Source organism: Penaeus vannamei, chromosome 39 (assembly GCF_042767895.1).
Source record: "Penaeus vannamei isolate JL-2024 chromosome 39, ASM4276789v1, whole genome shotgun sequence".
Classification (NCBI taxonomy): Eukaryota; Metazoa; Arthropoda; class Malacostraca; order Decapoda; family Penaeidae; genus Penaeus; species Penaeus vannamei.
Window position 1 is genome coordinate 13,376,600 of NC_091587.1, and position 20,000 is coordinate 13,396,599.

General features: G+C 42.7%; 1 protein-coding gene across 3 annotated transcripts in view; it reads left to right on the top strand.

Moving 5' to 3' along the window:
- LOC113820225 (uncharacterized) overlaps positions 1-20,000 on the top strand; it is a gene marked incomplete at its 5' end in the record, with an annotated part of 64,606 nt that overhangs the window by 8,895 nt on the left and 35,711 nt on the right. For all 3 annotated transcript variants that reach the window (XR_011398234.1, XM_027372538.2, XM_070116535.1), the window contains 1 exon segment: positions 427-19,829. Coding sequence is in view for 2 of the 3 variants with exons in the window: in XM_027372538.2 (XP_027228339.2) it covers positions 427-19,829 (19,403 nt within the window).

The following is a 20,000-nucleotide window of genomic DNA, read 5'->3' on the forward strand; positions in this document are numbered from 1 at the left end:
TATATTACTATATTCAAATTATTTATTTCTTCTTTAACAAACACCTGAGTTTTGGTGTTGATTGGAGCATATTAGAGTCAGAGTAATTTATGTTCACTTTGCTATTGGAAAAGTTTCACCTAATTTGCTGGCAGTATATTTTTATTATCTAGAAACTGTCATCTGTGCCTTTATTTTTTTTACCTGTTTTTGTATTCATACTACAAATCTGCTTTGCAGATGCAAGATTTTGAGAACTTTTAACATAACATTTAACAAAGTTTTATCATTCTTATGTTATACCACTTTTTCTGTATAGGTTGTGCTATCATTTCTTAACATCATGCATTTACAGTATTTGTAAAATTTGTATTTACTTTTTATGACATTCACATCCTCTCTTGTAGATTTTCTATTTCATTGAGATTAATTTCCTTTTTGTTTTAGGTCTGAGAGGGAGGCCAAAGCAGCTCCCACTGGGCAGACCCTTAGAACAAATGAGGTAAGTGACTCCTCCTCCAGTTCCAGCCACTCTGAAAGTGGTTCAGAGAGGCAAGGTGGCAGCGACTCCTCCAGGTCTTCCTCCCCGGAGTCTGGCATTAGAACACAGAAGTTGCAGGCGGTCAGGGAGAGACACATGACTACCCCAATTACTCAGTCAAGGAGGTTCTCTCGGGTTGCCAGTACTGATGTGTTTGATATGGATTATGATATGACTCCACAGACTCCAGGTAGTGACCTCCCAGTTCATGATCCAGTTACCAATCCAGCTGCTGGTGTTTTGAATCAGGTGCCCAAATCCCAAAAGAATAAACCATCTCATGCAGCAACATCTTCAAAAAAGTCTGAATCTGCAGTGCCCCATAGGAAAATGTCCGACTGTGATAATCCTGACTGGTTCAACTTTGATTGTCCGCCTACACCAGGGGATCCAGTCAGCAGCAAGCATGGCTTCTCAGAGCCTAGTTCTCTTGTACAAAAGACTGATGCCAAAAAGGTAAATAATCGCCAGACTTCAGCAAAGGCCCAGTCGTCATCTGGTGAAACTGCTCAAGCATCTAATGGAAGTTCAGAATCAAAACGGAAATCCAAGAGAAAGATGGCTCGGTTGTTTGGGTCTTTTTCCCCTCCAGCCTCTTCTTCTGGGTCTACTCCAACACAGGAGGAGGGGTTGCAAGTAACAAACATCAAACCTGTCAATGTAGAGCCATTTGTTGATACGTTTGATTCTGATGATAATAAGACCCCAGAGCGTCCACAGACACCAGGAAGGGAAGTTAGGGATGACCACACCTTTCGCACTCCATCATCATCCCAAAAACAACATTCACATGACTATATTTATGATTATTATATGAATAACTTCCCAGAAAGACCTCTGACACCAGGAGGGAATCATGAAGTACAGAACATTTTTTCTAATGATTCAGGAGATGATGCTGCAAGAAATCCGTACCAGCAGTTTGAATCTATTTTTGACCCAGATCTCATGGCCAGTAGCTTGCCAGAGAGACCAAGAACTCCTGGTGGTGGATCAAGTCCAACTTCAATGTGCCAGTCACTTTCACAGCCGTCTGATATTTCCTCTTTGTATCTACCAGATCAACAGTTTAAGTCCCCCAGTCATGCTCGAATGAATTTATTTCCTGCATCACCTGTTCCAGTGGAACCTGAGCCTGTTGTGAAGGAGTCTCCCAAAACTCAAAGATTTCCATCAAAATCTAACCTTCCAAAACATTCCAGCCAGCCATCTCATTCTTCTCATAACCATCCACCTTCAGATAGAAAAGAGCATGAGAAAAAAGAAAACTACTCTACTCTTGAGAGTGGGCTTTCCCCCAAAGGCACACAATTTTCTTCAAGAAATCGAGCAAGCAAGGAAGAGAAGAAGGCCTTGCAGTTGTCGAAGAGTGCAGCAAAAAGTATGGACTCATCCCCCTTTATTGGCATTGGAAAAGTTCCTGCACCACTGAGTCCACTTAGAGAACCCCACACTTCAAAGAGTAAAGTTGAGGTAGAATCACGAAGCAGGTATCCATCAGAACAAAAGAGACAAGCTAGACAAAATGTACATGGGCGTGCTGGTGGGGAAGTAGAAACGATTTCTGAACAGCAGAATATTTCCCACTTAAAGAAGGGTGAGGAAGAAGTAGGTCATGGGATGGAGTATGAAGAGATGCAAAAATCAAAAAAGTCAAAGACACACTTAGAAAGCATGAAGCACAGAGGAAGGTCTGCAATGCATCATTCTTTTTCTGAGGTGTTAGAGGATCCAGATTCTCGAAGAAAGAACCAGCCTTTTCAGAACACAGCTTTAGAGGGAGAGGCAGTTGCTGATAGAATGCAGGGAAATGTTTTGAGATCAGAAGGAACCCACAGGCCTTCCAATCAGCAAGCAGCATCACTTGCTTCTAGGAAGGATAGGGGCAATATCCCCCGTCCTTCTTCTCAGGCGGGGAGTCATTTCCATGCGCCACAAGGGAGTCATCAGCATCATCCTGATTCACGCTCTCCTCCAAGAAGTCGTTACCAACAACACATGGACAGCAGGCATGCACAGCATGGAAACAGATTCAGGCAGTCTGGATCTGGAAGTAGAGGACCATCTGCAGAAAATTTGCCACAACAATCAAATACTACAGAAATTTCTCCTGGTAGACATAGGCCTAAATTTTCACAAGGGAACAGGCAACAGGTGTCTCCAGGCAATAAACCAGGGCCTCCACAAGCCAACAGATCTATGTCTGGGAACCGACAACCACCACCACAATTAGAACGATCACAAATTTCCTCAAGTAATAGGGCTCAGTCTTCACAAGGGAGTAAATCTCTGGTGTCTCCAAATAACAAGCAACAGTTTTTGCAGGGAAAACGACAACAAATGGCACCTGGGAACCAGAGACATCTACAACAGGACACACATTCCCAAGCTACCAGTCATATGCAGTCATCTAGTAGCAGATGGTCAAAGCCACACAATTATAACAAAGCAGTGGAAACAAGTAGCCAACAGGATACAGAAGAAATAGATTTTTCCCCACACCCTGATGTTTCAAGTCAACAAGGAAAGAAAGCGCATAGAATAGAAGGCCACTTTGTACCACCACAAAGATTGAGGCAAGGACAAGATATTAGTACAAAAGACAACACAAAAAGTGGATGGAACAAAACAGAAAACAGCAGTGGGTTTAAATCAGGAAGGCCGATGGAACGCAATGAACCTCAGCCTTTCCGTCGTGAAAAGTCTGCAGGTGAAGAAATGACTAAAATGAGAAGTTTGAAATCAATTCCTTCATTAGCTTCAACATTTTGTAAAGCAAAGGCTCCAGGGAGAGAGACAAATCCTCAGTCTCAGGGATTTCCCCATAAGGAAGCCAGTGGGTTCACAAACATTACTGAGAGAAGAGAGGAAAAGAAAGATGGTAGAGATATTCTTGATCATGATGACTTCAACTTACCATTCATTGATACATCATTACCTCTCATGAGTCCTATACCTTGCACACCAGCTGCACACAGAGATGACTTCTGCTCAGTTTCTGATACTGGCAATAATGCATTCCCTCTTATGGATTCTATTCAACCTCCAATGAGTCCAATGGCCCCCACCCCTCGCCATCAGCCGCATGAAGACATAAATTTGCGCTTACAGCCTTTGAGTCCAGTTGAACCCATTGTTAATCTTTCAGCCTCCATGACACCTCAGAGTAGTGCACCCTTTATCTTACCCTCAGCTCCTGGTCCAGTGATGAGTCCAATCCCACCGACCCCAGTACGCACTACCTCCCCAGTTCGCATGAGTCCCATGCCTGTGTATCCTTCAATGTTAGGCCCGATTGTAAGCCCAATTGCCAACACACCAACACACAGCATTGGAGAGAGCTTTTCCATACTGAGTCCTGTGCCCAGTACTGAAGACATGTCATCCCATCATGCACATCCATTTGGTAGCTTAAGAGAGGCTGCAGAACATTTTACTGTTCAAGTAGCCATGAGTCCAATGCCTCAGACACCTGCTCATATTGCTCAGATGCCCCAGCAGCTTCCTTTAGGTAAAAACCCAACATCAACAGCTCAGACGCCAGCCATGAGCCCAATTCCTCCAACACCTGCATATTCTGAAACGGATGATTTTTCCCTTCCTCCCATGATGAGCCCCATGCCAGTTTATCCGTCAGTTGGACCGCTTGTAAGTCCAATGCCTCACACACCAAGCCATTATGGAGTTGAGAGTAATGAACCACCAATGATGAGTCCACTCCCCAGTCTGCCCAGTGCCCCTGGTCCTGTCATGAGCCCCTTGCCACAGACGCCATCCTATGCACCTCAACCCTATGTATCTCAGTCACCTTTATACATGCCATATACACCTCATGCACATGCTCCACAGACACCCCTTCATACACCAGAGGCATCAGTTCACACCCCTGAAACTTCTGTTCCTTCTGTACTTGATACAACCAGCACCCAAGCAATAGCTTCTAGTCCGACAGTACAATCAGAATCTTCAGCACAACAAACCAGTACTTCACCTATTCATGCTACAGAGTCACACAAACAAAAATTGCCAAGTTTGCAACAGTCACCTGAAGATAGATCGCAGTTTGATGAAGACAGCCACCTTAAGTCAGGAACACTGGCACATCCTCAGGATTCAAAGACATTTCCGAGTAATACCCAGGCTGTTACAGGATCTCAGACTCCAGTCACACCTCACCCTCCTCACTCTGTATCTCCACTTCATGGACCTATGACTCCACTTCATCCACCCATGACTCCTCTTCATGGACCCATGACTCCTCTTCATGGACCCATGACTCCTCTTCATGGACCCATGACTCCTAATCAGGGACCCACGACTCCACTTCATGCGCCCATGACTCCACTTCATGCACCCATGACTCCTCTTCAGCCACCCATTACACCACTTCAGGCACCTTTAACACCTATATCATCTGCACAGACACCTCATACAACTCCAGTAACCTCAGATTCTTTACAGTCACAAGAACACACCCTACATAAAGCATCACAAGCTCTTGAGGGTAAGAGTTCATTTTCTCTGAAAAGTCCGAGTGAGTCCATAGGTTATGATGGACAATATAGTCCTATGCCAGTCCTTCCCTCTGTACCTGGTCCAGTGATGAGCCCCATGCCACAAACACCTGTACATATACCACAGACACCTCCAAGCGTTAGCAGCATTATTTTACAGAGTGGAAGGCAAAGTGTGAATTTGACAGATGCTGATAGGAAGTCTCCCACTTGCACATTGCCAGTCACTCCAAAAAATTCAGAGGCATTATCTCCTTGTTTAGAAGGGGTGATGGATCCAGGCATTAATACTTCAAAGGCAATGATAAATCAAGGGGTGAGCAATTTTAGTGTTGCATATAGTGCAAGTGATCAATCAGGAGTGGCCAAGGTTGGGTCACCATCAGTTTTTGCAACAGAATCTGTGGCTACAACTGCTTTGAACTCACCAAGTGAAGGTAAAGATATGATGTCCTCTATCTCTACTGAACCCTCTGCAACCTTAACCTCCAGTAATAGTAACACTACCTCAGCAATAAATTCCTTGTCCTTGTCAGGAGATGGGAATATTTTGAAGAGCTTAACCTCATCGTTAGATGATACTATGCTGACAAAGACAGCAACACTTACACAAGGTGCATCAGATGCCTTGAATTACAGTCCAGCATATCCGTCTTGTGTTACAACACACACTACTGTCACAACTCCAGCAGAAACATTGACAGTATCAGCAGGCACACCATCTTCAGTGGCTATGACTGTTCAATCTGGGAGTGTAAAAGATCTCAATTCTTGTGGAGCTGAGTATCATCAACAAATGCCTGTAACATCTGTTTCATCAGCTTTAAATAATTCCCAGTCTGTAATTTCACAAACACCCTCTGTAACTTGGTCTAATCTCCCAACTTGTTCAGGGGTTTCAGGAGTCACAAGCCATGGCATGCAAATGCCAACAACAAGCCTACCTTATGGTAACAATACTTCTTCACTTAGTGATACATCTCAGCTGTCAGATGCAGGCAAAACACCAGTAAGCATCTTAAAAGCAACACTTTTATCAGACTCAGGTAGAGGAGTTTCTCGTGTTGTAACCACACCAGCTTGTAGAAAGGAGTCAGAGTCCCATTTTTCAGCCGATTTGAATCCAGTACTCCCTCATATTAATGTATCAAGTGGGTTAACTGGATTGCTTCAGCCTTTAAGTGAAAATTCTCAGGGTGATAACACTTTAAATCAAGAGAACAAGACACTGGTTACTCCTCATGAAACACCATTAATGTTTTCTGGTGGAAGTGTTCAGCAATTAAGTGCAGGTACTCTCATAGAAGATGTACAGGGAAATCTAAATGTCACTCAGGGAGCTTTCCCAGTAAATACAAGTCAGGAGGCTGAAGTCCTTCCACAAGTTATTTTAATGCCAAGTCAAGTGCAAATTAGTATTCCACAAGTGACTGCTCCAGCAGTTAACTTACCTCTTGTAATAGGTGCTGTTGTGTCCGAGACTAGCACACAGTCTAATGAAACTGTCACATCAGTCCCGACTAGTATTATGGACGAACAGAATCCAAATCGTCCAGCTTTACTTTCTGCTAATGTGTCAGATATGGTTATGCCGTCATTAAATTCATTGGATTCCAGTAGTGCAAATACTAATATCATAGGTGTCCCTTACACAGTACCGCTTCATACTGTTGAAGGAAATATTGATTCTAGAATGGCAGCAGTTCAGCCAGATGAAATATGTTATGCAAATATACAAGAACCTTTAGATGTTGTTCAGCAAGCATTCCAGTCAACTCTGCTTGATATAGAAGATAAGCCATCCAACAAAATGTTTGCTGAGATTGCTGAAGAATTGAGTAATCAGGATTTCTGTTTACGTCTTCAGGAGACAGCAGAAGTACCGCAGGTAAACACAGCAGAAAGTGAGGCAAGTATGCAAAATGTCCCTCTTTTCACACTTGACAAGACCAATATCACACCAGCTCCACCCAGTGCAGTTCAGCTTGATCTCCCTGCAAATGACAGTCAAAAAGATTCATCATGTAGTACTCAGCCACCACAGTTGCCTCCTGTGCTTTTACACTTCTTAGAGCAAGAGATGCAGAGTGATGCAGAAAATAAAGAAAATGAAAGTCAGAATGCCACAAAAGACAATGAGGTTGCTAGTGACACAGATAAATCAGGTAATGACAATGAAGGGATTTCAGTTTGTATGGAACCTCATTCTAAAGATGCCTTTCCCAATGTAGTCATTCCTGATGTTAAATCTGTTGCAGATGTACCTACACAGTTGGAAGAAAAAAATGCACATCTAGCACATACAGGTACATCATCACCTTTCACACAAAACATGCATTTAGCACAAGTAACCACAGTATCCAATTTAATGCAGGAAACCCCAAATTCCAGTATAACAGTTACAAATCAACTCCCTCAAGTTAGTTATTCAACTGCAACCTCACACTCATTAGATGTAGGTACATGCACTCTCCTAACCCAGGTGACCACAGCATCACAACTAACACCTTTGATCCCACACTCTCATTTGACTCAGGCAGCCACAGCTCCACTCTTGATGCATACTAATATCAATCAGCATTTAACACAGTCACCTCTAGTTTCACATTTACCTCAAATAAGCTCAGACACACAGCTATCCCAAGCTCCAGCTTCTTTAATGCAGACATCTGAAGCCACACAAATAGCACAAACCACTTTAGGTCCAGAATCTGCTCTAGGTCCACAGGTAGCAAATATCTCTTCTTCCCCTAAGTTAGCACTTGGGGCTTCTAATTCACAAGTAACACATACATCGTTGACTTCACCCATTGTACAGGCAACACACACTTCTTTAACTTCACCCATTGTGCAGGCAACGCACGCTTCTTTGACTTCACCCATTGTGCAGACCACACATACGTCTTTGACTTCACCCATTGTGCAGACAACACACACTTCTCTGATTTCACCCATTATTCAGGCAACACATGCTTCTTTGACTTCACCTATTGTGCAGACCACATATACTTCTTTGACTTCACCCGTTGTACAGACTACACATACTTCTTTGACTTCACCCATTATGCCGACAACACACACTTCTTTGACCTCACCCATTGTGCAGGCAACACATACTTCTTTGACTTCACCCACTGTGCAGGCAACACACACTTCTTTGACTTCACCCATTGTGCAGACAACACACACTTCTCTGACTTCACCCATTGTGCAGACAACACACACTTCTTTGACTTCACCTATTGTGCAGACAACACACACTTCTTTGACTTCACCCATTATGCAGGTAACCACAGCTTCACCAGCAGTGTCAGTAAATTCATCACCATTAATGGCACAGGCACCATCTTCATCTCCACTGAAGCAGATTACAACTTCTCCTCAGTTCATTTGTGTTCCCACGTCATCGCATTTTGCCAGTGCCCTGTCAGAGTCACAATCTCCACATGTATCATCACCATATGCAGCTACAACTTTAGGATTAACAGAAACTTTTTCACATTCATCAAACACAGCAGTAACTTCACCATATACACAAGCATCACCCCTCATGCTTCCAGAATTAAATAAAGACACTTGTGCATCGAAAGGACTAGAGGGCCCAGAATTATCAACAGTTTCCACTTTCCTTCCTGTGTCAAATCCACATATTTCACCAAGGGAACCTTCTGCTTTGAATGCACCCTTTTTTACCAAGGAAAATGCGTCGTTTGGGGTGTCATTAGGAGCAAATGTGACAGATGCCTTGAAGATGAGTCACCAGTCACCAGCAAGTGAAAAGAATTTGTCTGCAGATAAATTTTCTCCATCATCAGAATCATTACCTCTTGGTTCCACAGACCAAACTTTAGTATCTGCCTATCCTACTCTTGTAACAACAGCACCAACTGCACAAATTATGGGAACAGAGGTGACAGAGTCTGTCACGAAGTTAGTATCTCCAAAAGCAGCTGGATCATTGACAGCACCGCCTGAGACAGTACCATTTATGTCATCAATTGAGAAAAATTCAGAATCAGTAGATGGAGGATTCTCCTTGAGAAATGAAGTAGATGATGTAGAAGTGTTACCATCACCAGGAATTCCAACACCAGCAAGTTCTTCAGTGCAAGTAGCAACATCTAATATGCAACCAGAATTGAATACAGAAGTTGCTGTGGAACCTAAGAGTTCTGAAGCATCAGATGTGGGTGTGTCCCCAACACAGAATTTTGTCCAGATACCTAGTGTGAGGGCACAAACGCCAGCCTCAATTGCAAGAATTTTGACTCCAGTTTCACTAACAAGACCTGTAACACCTGTATTACTGACATCTAGTACTGCTGTTGAACAGGTATCATCTCCACAAACCACATCTCCGAGGACTGTCTTGACAGTATCATCCTCGGCTACACTTCCCACCATGTCCACAATTACTTCTCCAAGTGTTTCATCAGTTACTTCATTAGGGGAAATAACATATTCCGCAGCAACCATAACTCCCATGTCCTCCACAACATCTCTACTACTGCCAGCCACATCTGAATCATCTTCAGATATAGGCAGGCCTTGCTCTAGGGAAGATTCTTTAGTGTCACTGTTCTCATCAGCTAATAATCCAAGCAAAGTTATTCCCGTGCCACTAGTGACACATAAATTACAAAATCTGAATTCAAAGCTACCAACAGGAGCACCTGATACTATCAGTACTAATGTACCTAATGCTCTGACATCACCTTATGATGTCAGACCTCTCTCTGAAAGCAGGAAAATCTTACCTGTAATGAGCATGCCACCAGGATCATCTCCCAGTGCATCAAGTGTGGTTGTACTAGATAATGCAGTTGTTTCTTCAGTACCAAGAGTGAGTAGTGTTCCTATTACAAGTATAATGCCCACTGCATCTGGGGCATCATCTGAAGCTAGCATTATAACAACAAGAATTCACCATGGGGGTATAATGAACACTTTGTCCCTGGATTCCTCTCTGGCAAACAAATCTGTAGGGCCAGTCGATTCTGGATCTCGCTACTTACCAGTCAGTGGGTCTCACCAGTTTCAACATGATCCATCTTTTCCAGAACTTCAGGCTAGATTAGTTGGAACTGCTCCGACTCCTAAGCCTATAATAGCACAAACAGAGCTTGATTCTGCCTCTGGTGAAGGGTTTTCGGCACCATACAGCAGCCACATGTATCCAAATACAGTACAGATTATTGGGGAGGGAAGTCAGAGGCCACCCAGCATATCTGTAGAGTCCCCATCCCACCATTTGTCTCGTCCATTTCAAACTCATTTTAAGAAGCAATTGATATCATCAACTCAGAATTCTGCAACAATTGAAGGAGTAGCACATGAAGAGCAACCCAAATCCACAGATCCCAACCAAAAGCATGATCAGGGCAGTTTAGGTCGGCTCCCACATCACGAATCTGCGCCAGTTTCTCAGCCAAATCCACAGCCAAACAGGTTTGAAGCTTACCAGTCATCCAGCACTTGTAGTTATGCAGGTCTTGTGCCACGACCTGGAGCTCTTCTTGAACCTTCTTTCCTGAAGATGAATCAGGCAGTTCCACCACCTGTCATCCTCACCCAGAATAGACAAGTCCCTATAGGACACCCAGTTGGTGCACCAGGTCCTAGTCCGGTGGTGGAGCATGACACAAGATCAGTTGATTCTCTGGGTTCTGTTGAGTTACCTCAGACGCTTCCTAGCCACCCGTCCGGTACTGATCTTGATGGTCGGTTGCCAGCAACTCCAGTTGGGCACATTCGATTGATCAGAGGGTCGCCAGCATCTTCATCTAGTTCAAAGAGCAGATCTGACTGGTCAAGAGAAAGCACACCCAGTGTAAATTCCTTCAAAATCCCATCATCATCTCCATACTCAGACCCTCAAACTCAGCAAACTTCCCCCCTATCTCTGGTTATTCAGAAAGTTAATAGTGCTGGCAACTCCATCTCTACCATACTTCATGATGACTTAATCAATAGGTCTAGTATTCAAAGTGGCACTGAAGTAGCACCACGAGAGTCTCAGCAAACTCCATTAAGCTATGTACCTGCACCTGTACCTCTTTCTGTACAAGAGATTTCTGTACGTGATAAACGTCTCTTTCCCATACGGAAGAGAAGTGTCCAGATAGTTTCTGAGGATAATAAAGACCCAGAAATTCAGTGTCAAGGCACATTTACTTCCCAAGCCCAAGTTGTGTCACTGGTACGAGTGACTCCGAGTCCTGCCTCATGTAAAGAGAATGATGTTAAACCACCTGAAGAAAATGTGCAGTCCATGGCTCCACCCAGTGTTCCTGGTATCACACCTTTATTACCGCACCCAAGATACCATCCTCATGCTCTGAAATTGAGACCAGAATTGGGAGGTAGAGCCATTCAGATGTACAAGGAAAGGCCATTTATGAGAGGCTCAATATTGACAACATCAAAGGCAGCCCCACCTCCTCTACTCAGCCCAGGTGATCATGGGCATCGTGCTGGAGTGTACCCACCACAACAGCCACCAAATAGGCCACACATAGGGTCAAAAGAAGATTTAACAACACCGAATCTGGGAAAAGAAGACCAAGGACATCCATTTTGGAGGTATGGCTCGAGCTCAGATTTGAGAGACTTGCCTATTCACATGGACCCAGCTTTGATTCCCATACGGTGGCCTGGTATGTCAAGTGAAATTGCAGCACAGCTGAAAGCACCCCAAAATCTTGCTCCCTTATATCGACCTGGAATTAACTCTTATCTCTTCCGTGGGCGTTTTGCTCAAGGATCTCTCTTACCACCTAATTATCCATCTCAGATGTATCAACAACCCTGCAGTTTACCAGAGGGACACAGACCACATAGTAATGAGACTACAGTAAAACCAGACTGTGTGAAGGAAACCAAGCCAAGTCAGGAAGTTTCACCAGATGATAGTCCTATCAATGTTGTGGATGAAGCACCAGAACTACTGCCTGCAAGCTCAATTGGTTCTGAAGCATCAAAATTAGAAGGCTTAGGAAAGTCTTTACAACATCACCTCACTTCCCAAAAACTTCTTACAGATGGAAAAGCAAAGGTACCCCTCACTAGCCCAGTAGTCCAGAATAGTTCAAATCTTCATGAAACAGTACCACACACTGGTGTGTTTGGTTTACCTCGATCTGTGTCAGAATCCATTTTGAAAAGTTCTCATGCAGTAAGTGCACTCTCAGGAAGTCTTTTCCCAAATGCCATTATGTCTGGAAATAGTAGTAACTCTGTTGTTGGTAACAGTGGGGGAGGATCTTTAAGTTGTAGTGCTGGTAATACTGTTAGTAGTAACATTGAAACAGTAAATAGTCTTGAGGGAACCGCAAATGTTTGCACAAGTGGTGGCTCATTAACATCTCAAGATGATGAATGTAGTGCATCTCTGAGACAGTTGCACCCAACAACAGGAGATTTGCATGATGATGTTCGTCATGAACAAGCAGGAAAACTGGGAAAATTCTTAAAGAGAGTTAACAGAGGTTCTGTAGATCACCCACGAACTGAGGCTAGCACTCCTGTCAGCATCATTGGTGGAGAAGATGCAGCATGTGTTGCTACATCTGTTGGTGACCAAATTATGGAAGATGTTCCCTCCACTTCAAAGGAAGAGCAAGAGGCATCAGGAAAGGAAAGTTCACATTGTTTCAAAGAACCAAATTTTGAAGTAAGTTTATCAGAGACCCAGTTGCGAGATTTACGGAGTATCCACCAAGATCAGGAAACAGACCGCCAGTTCAGTAGAGGATTCAAGAAGAGCATATCTTCAAAGTTTGAGGATGATAATGCAGCCACAGAAGTTGATGTTGTAACTGTACCAGAAGAAAATCCAAAAAATTCTCAGGAAACTGAAAATAATCCAATCATCCAAAAAAGCCTTCATTCAGATAACATTAGTGAAACACTGTCTATCCTACAAGGTATTGTGGAGACATCAAGGGAGCAGTTCATTTTGGAAGACTTGGATGAAGATTCTCAGAAACAGGACAGTAGCAAGTCAGCAAGAGAGGTTGACTTATCCCAGGTAGGAAAATCATCAGTGGAACGACTAAAAGGCTTTGAGTCATCTTTCCATGCCTTAAAGGCTAACCTACTGCAGGAGCATGATGATAGTGATGCTGATTCTGGTCGAAATATGGCTGGATGTAGAATTATAATCAGGCGGAGTAGCTCATCAAGCCAAGCAAGTGATACATCACGCTTTTCTGCAAACTCTCCGCCACCATGCTCCCTCCCAAGATCCTCAGATGGTGAGAATACAGAAGATGAAATGCCACAGACATCTTCTAAGGAGTTGACAGTAGCTGAAGAGAAATCAGTTCCAACAGGTGCTTCTTGCAGTCAGGGTAGTAGCAGTCAGACCTCAACTGATGGGCCAGCTGTTTCAAGTAAAGCAGTTGTTGAGGAGCCAACTGTAGATATCAAAGATTCATCAACAGAAACAAGAAGTGAACTTGTTTCAGCATCAGAGAGTTTCAGTGAAGTTCAAGAGGTAGAGAGTGAAGCTGAGAAAATAGGATCAGAAGGTCATCAAGATCCAAAAGTAATGACAGAACCAGATATTCAGACATCAAGACCTGCTTTAGATTCCTCTCAGAAGCCTGATTGTATCACTTTGCCTGTTGAAGTTTCTAAGCCAAGCATAGTCTCCCAAAGCAATATATCATCGAGAGAGGTTTCTGATGATCAGCCAAGCAGTGAATCCCTCACAGGGAAAGATATTGGAGAAAGTACCCCAGTTCATGTGCAGAATATAGTTTCAAGTGACCAAAGTGTAAATGATTCTGTGATAGCTCCTGCTGATACTGAAGTTGACAGACCAAAGTTAGTTTTGAAATTAAAAACACCCATCAAGAGGACACCAACAAAAGGAGCACTGAAAGCTTTTAGTGAAGAATTGATTCCGATCATCAACATGGAAAATCAAAAGGTGGTTGAAACTAGCACCCCAGACAGCAGCTCAGAAGTAACATCCACAACACCAGATAATCCAACTGTTTACAGGAAGCCACGAGGAAGACCACCCAAAAAGTGCAAGGCTTTGCCACCTAAGAAGAGTCAGTACACCAGAGTTGCACAACCAGAAACTCCTGCAACTCCCATAGATGAAATAAATAGACAGAAAAATTCTGTAGTGAAGGAAAATGCAATGCAGGGGTCATCAAATAAAAAAGATAATTCAGGAATTGTTTTTACAAAGCCACAACCAGCTCCTTCAACACGTTTGAGAGGTAGGCGTGCATGTGCAAATGTCTCATATGCAGAGTTTTTTGATGCTGATGCACTAACTCCATCTGCTAAATTTCTGCCAGCTGTGCCTCAAGTTACAAATGTGAATGACCAGCTCCCAGAAAGTGGTCAGCCATCCCCTAGTATACCAAGTGTAACACCATCACCTGTTAGTGCAGGTCAGCCTGTAAAAAGACGTCGGGGAAGACCAAAAAAGATAAATAAAGAACAAGAACAACAAAAACTGTTAACATTACCTGATGTACCTACAACACCAGCTGTTACACCAGTTGTTGCTGAAAATGTGTCAGCAAAGGAAAATTCAGATGCATCGATCCTGAACACTGATTCCACCAAAGATAGTTTAACAACAATAAATATCAGTGAATTACATGATAGTGTAAACTTCTCGGATGAAGCAGATCATCCGACTCCAACAAAGAAGGGAAGACTTCAAACACAGAGGAAGTTGGCTGCTCAATTCCCCAATGAATCTCCTCCTAAAGATAACTTGGAAAAAGACAGCAACAGCATTGAAACTTCAGAAGCTGCTGATAAATCTGGCAAAACAACTGAACTTGCTGGTGAATCTCAACCAGCAGATCCATCATCTCCCCAGCTTACTGTAGTAGGCAATAAAGAATCAAAATTGAAGATCACCATCAGACGTACAGCTGTAGGAAAGCGGAGTGCAGATAGCACTTTCAAGAAGCCACCAAGAAAGAGAAAGAGAAATGATCAAGATCCAACAATTATAGAAAATGTAAGCTCTTCCATCACTGTAGACAGTAATCTTGATGGCAAAGAGTCACCAGAGGCTTTCCCACTCCACTGTGATCCTCACGATCCTCTTGGTATCGACTGTTCAGAGGAGACTGGAGGATTGAGTAAGGCTGGCAGTAAGAATGTTTATGAATTTGAAGATGATGTCAGTGATGAAGATGTTCCTGTTGCTCAAAGGCTAAAGAGCTTGGGCAGGACAAACAACCCCATGTATAAGAGAGCAAGGAAAATTGTGCAGAATGCCATAAGAACTCCAGTAAGAGACCCAAATTTCAGTTACTTAAGAACCCCATCTCGCACACCCTGCCATACCCCAGGTTATATGACTCCTTCTTATATTTCAATGCCATATCCAATTTATACCCCAGAACACAGAGTAACGTATTCAGGCCCTGGATCAACACCCCGTGGTGGTTTGAAGATTCGCTTACGGAAGAAGCCCCGCCAGGAACAACTTATTCTCAGGATCAAAAAACGTACTATTGCAGAGAAAGCAGAACTTCAGCCTGCTGTACCCTCTCAGTCTGAGATTGTTAGTCCCTCATCCAGGAGAGTTGAAGAGAACAACAATAGCAAAGATAAAGATGGCAAAGATACAGCAAGCACCAGTACATCTTGCTGTGATGACCAGGTACCTCCCTCCAGCAATATACAAGCAAGCACCTCTGAGAAAAGTGAACTTACATCACACAAGACTGCATCAGCTGTATCTCGCTCAAGTATCATTAAACAGTCAGTTACAAAAGAGAAGGATTCAGGCTCAAGCAAACCAGCAATTCCAACACTTATCATCAAGAAGTCAGCTGTGTCTGGCTTTTCATCATCACTTGAGGCCAGTGATAAACAAAAGGGTTCACTAAAAAGGGTAAAACGAACAGAGGATGGATTTGTGATTCCACCAGCTCCAGTGCTGAGACTTAAACGTTGCAATTCACACTGGGAACAGAATGAAGAAATAATTATAAAAGATAAGAGTGAGGATGAACCCTCAGATATGGATCAGAGTGCATCATATGACACAGATGCTGCAACTGATAATAATGACGGAGCAACTACTGATGGAGGTATGACGGAATCTGAAACTGCTGATGACATGATGGACATTGCTAAAGTGCCTCCAATGCTGCAGACACCTTGCAAAATCAAAATTAAGCCTCCAGTTCCACCAGATCCTATTGAAGAAACAGTTCGCAAACTTGATCTTGCCAGTGAAGGTTCTGGACCTAGTAATGAAAAAGACAAAATTACTGACACCCAAGCAATGGAGCTGGAAGATCAGTTGCGTATACTTGATGCACCTGTGTCATCGGAAGGTGCAGCAGTTGGCAGTCTTGTTGCTGATTCCTCTAATATTATCAAGAAACACACATTGCATCAAGATGAAACACTGCAGACAGATATGGAAAGAGCCCGGTCACCAGAAGTAAGCACACAGCATGACAAGAGGGAATTTGATCTTGGAAAACAACCTGAGGAAACACACAAGAGCAAAGACGGAAATAAACCAAAAGACATAACACAACAAACAGAAATTTTGCAGAATATTCCAACACCCCCTAGTTCTGTTTCAGTAGTAGAAACATCCCCAACACAAAATCCAGTAATGCAGACTTCTCCAAAAACCACAACTCATATATCAGCTTCACCAAAACCTTCACAATCCACAGTAGTACATAGTTCAGTAGGAAAAGAAGTATTTTCATTACCTCAGACAACCAAATCTTGCATGCCACAGAATCTGTCAGAGGAGGGTGACAAAAGTAAACACGAGAAACAATCACCAGCAGTACAATCATCACTAGTGAAAACTACATCTCCAGTTCCTACACCCATTCAGCATGGTACACCTACAGGGACACCTTATCCTGGTCGGTCTGTGAGAGTGGATTCTGTGGAATTGGAGTTGGCTGCTATCTTGGGTTCTCCAAATAAAAGTTCTGAGAGGATTGAAACACCAGATGCAAGAACAATGAATGATGAAGATCTTGAAGCTTTATTGTTAGGAGATAAAAGCAACAGTTCTGTTAGAAGTGAAACACCATTAACACTGCAAGATGGCAGTGATAAAAAAAAGAGCTCCTCTGACAGTGTTGAGAAGCAGTCATTAGCTTCTGAAGTATACGATCACCTACCTTGTGCAGATTCTGATCACGAGATGAGTTCATCACCTGAGCTATTTTCTAAGGATACAAATTGTATGTTTCCTGGCCCTATAGATTTGTCAGTTCACACGTTACTGGTCAGGGATAGGAAGCTTAAAACTCCGCCCAAAGTTCTTTTGCAAAAGCTTTCTCCCAAAGTGATAGGAACTCTTGAAAGAACATCAAGCTCATCTCCAGAAGCAAATGTTAGTGCTCCTAAAAAATTTACAAGAAGAGCCCAAAGACTTTTATCAACACAGGTGGTTAAGCCAACATTTGAAGATACTGAGAAAGATGGCAAGGCATTGCCTGATAAATTTGGAGTCCGAGAAAATGTAAAAAAGAGAATTCTAGCAAGTCCCCCAGAAAGTTTGTTAGGAAAGAAACCACGAAGAAGTGAAAGAAATATCAGATCAGAAGGTGCAGTTCCAATGGAGGCAAATCTAAGTATGATTTTAAAAGAGAGAAGGTCTCAGTATTCAAAAAGTAAAAACAGTAGCAGTTTAGATTCAAGTACTGAAGAACTGATGGTTATTCAGGACACCAAACCACAAGATGAGAATGGGTCTTCTGAAGTTCCAGTTAATGATTCAGAACCCAAAGAAAAATTGAACACTGATAATGATGGTAAGGATAACACTGGAGATGAGACTGTGGAAATTGCTGATGTCTTGCCATCAGTACAGAGTTCACTTTGTGAAACTGAAAGTGCACACGGTGAAGATGTTATAGAAAATACAGTTTTGGGGAGTGAAGAAAAAAGTATTTCCAGTAAAAGCAGTGAGGCACAAGGGCAGTTAGGTTACATCAAAAGTGTAAGTCTTCATACTGACGATAGCAACTCAAGCAATCTGGAAGAAAGCTTGAACTCAGATATTGAGAGTTCAAGTGTAAGGAGTGATAGCTCGAAATGCAAAGATCAGGAGGCTAAGGATGAGGTTCAGCAAAAGGAACCAGAAACAAGGATGACCTTGAGGCAGAGCAGCAGACTACGCAGGCAACCGCTTCATGTACCTCATCGCCGTGGTAGAGGCCGTGGTAGAGGAATCTCACGTCCAAAACGCACCCGAATAAAGACCTTGGCAGTTATTAATTCATCTACCGATTCCCAGGAGGAGAATGATGCTGGTTTTACATCTAGTAGAAGGCATGAAAGGAGGCTTGGGCCACGAAAGCAAATGAGGAATTTAAGAAAGCATAGGCAAGTTAGTACAGATGATGATGATGGATTCAGTGATCCAGATGTGAACAAAAAGACAGCCAAAAATCTCATCTTTAACAATGCAACTTTCCAAGCAATGTTAAGGAGAAGCAGTTCCAGGATTATTTTAGATGATGCTGAAGAAGAAGAGAAAAGCCAAGATGAGCATTCACTCCAGCAGCCAGTTTTGACAAAATCACCCCAGAGCAAAAATGAAGATCAAGCTGATGATCAGGGAGCTAAGAATTCAGGTGATGTTAGTCCAAAGATCTGTGAAAATAATGAGAAAGATACAAAGTCAACACCAAGTGTTGAATTGGTTGGAAATCAGCTTACAGAAAATCCCAAAGTAAGAGTGCTTAGGAAAACAGCAAGTACTGTAGAAGTCAGTGAAAGTTTAACAACCAGAGCTAAAAGATTGAAAAATAGAGAAGCAGCCATTTCAGACAAGAATGTTAGATTGCCTATTAGTAAAAGAATAGTTGAAAAATCACAAGGAAAGGCACAAGAAGACAGACAAGGTAAAGACAAGAGACAAGATGAAAATTGTGATTCTGAGAATGCTAAACATGAAGATAGTCCTACACAAGAGGGAGGTCAAGTCAAAGTGGGACCAGCAGCACAAAGTGAACGAAATGTGGATGATGACATAGAAGAAACTCTTAGAAGGTTAGATGGTCCCTCACCACACACTGTACTAAGGAGCCCACCCTGCCCTTCAGAAAAATTGAAGGAGCAGAATTGTGCTAGAAAGCTTTTGACTGGGGCATCTGGAGACCAAGAGATAAAAGAGACAGAATCTAGCTCAAATGAAAGTGATATTAAGAATTCTGTGAAAAGTAATTCAGCATCAAAGGAAGAGGTAGGACGAAAAGAAACATCAGATCAATATGATGAAATTTCAAAAACTCCAGAAATTGCAATATCATCTGAACAGCCTGTGGCATCCAACCTCAAGCCATCCACAAGTAAAGTACAAGAAAAAACAGAACAGTTGGCTGTGGAAGATTCATTAAAAGAAGCAGATGAACATTTGAAAGCTGAAAGTAGTGAGACAGTGTGTCATGATACACCAGCTCTCTCAAGTGTAGCAACATCTAACATTGTATCTGAAAACACCTGTCAAGGAAAAGAGAGCTCCAGTGACAATAGAAGTACTAACACTAACAATAATGGTGGTAGAGTCAGTAGTATAGGTGATGATGAAAACAGCTGTGGAGGTAGTGGCACAGGTGGTGATGGAGGTGGTGATGGAAATGATTCAGGGAGCAATAGTAACAGTCCTGTGAGAAATGTTCTTCTGAAGTCGGTGCAGTACAGTGATGGCATCAATGATCATGACTCAGAGTATCGTGACTCAATGTGGAATATGGCCTTCCTAACACCAGAACGAAGGGAGAGGGATGAGATATCTCCGCCTCAACCAAGCTCACCAGGTATGTTTCACAACTTTGGTTTACCTCTTTCTTTCTGTGCACTGATTTGATTTTTGATTTACCTCTTTTTTAGATGTGTATTGATTTGGTTTTTGATGGCTCTTTTGTAGTAATAGCAAAGCTAAATTGATGGAAATTGAATGAAAATTGGAAGGATGTCAGATTTTAATT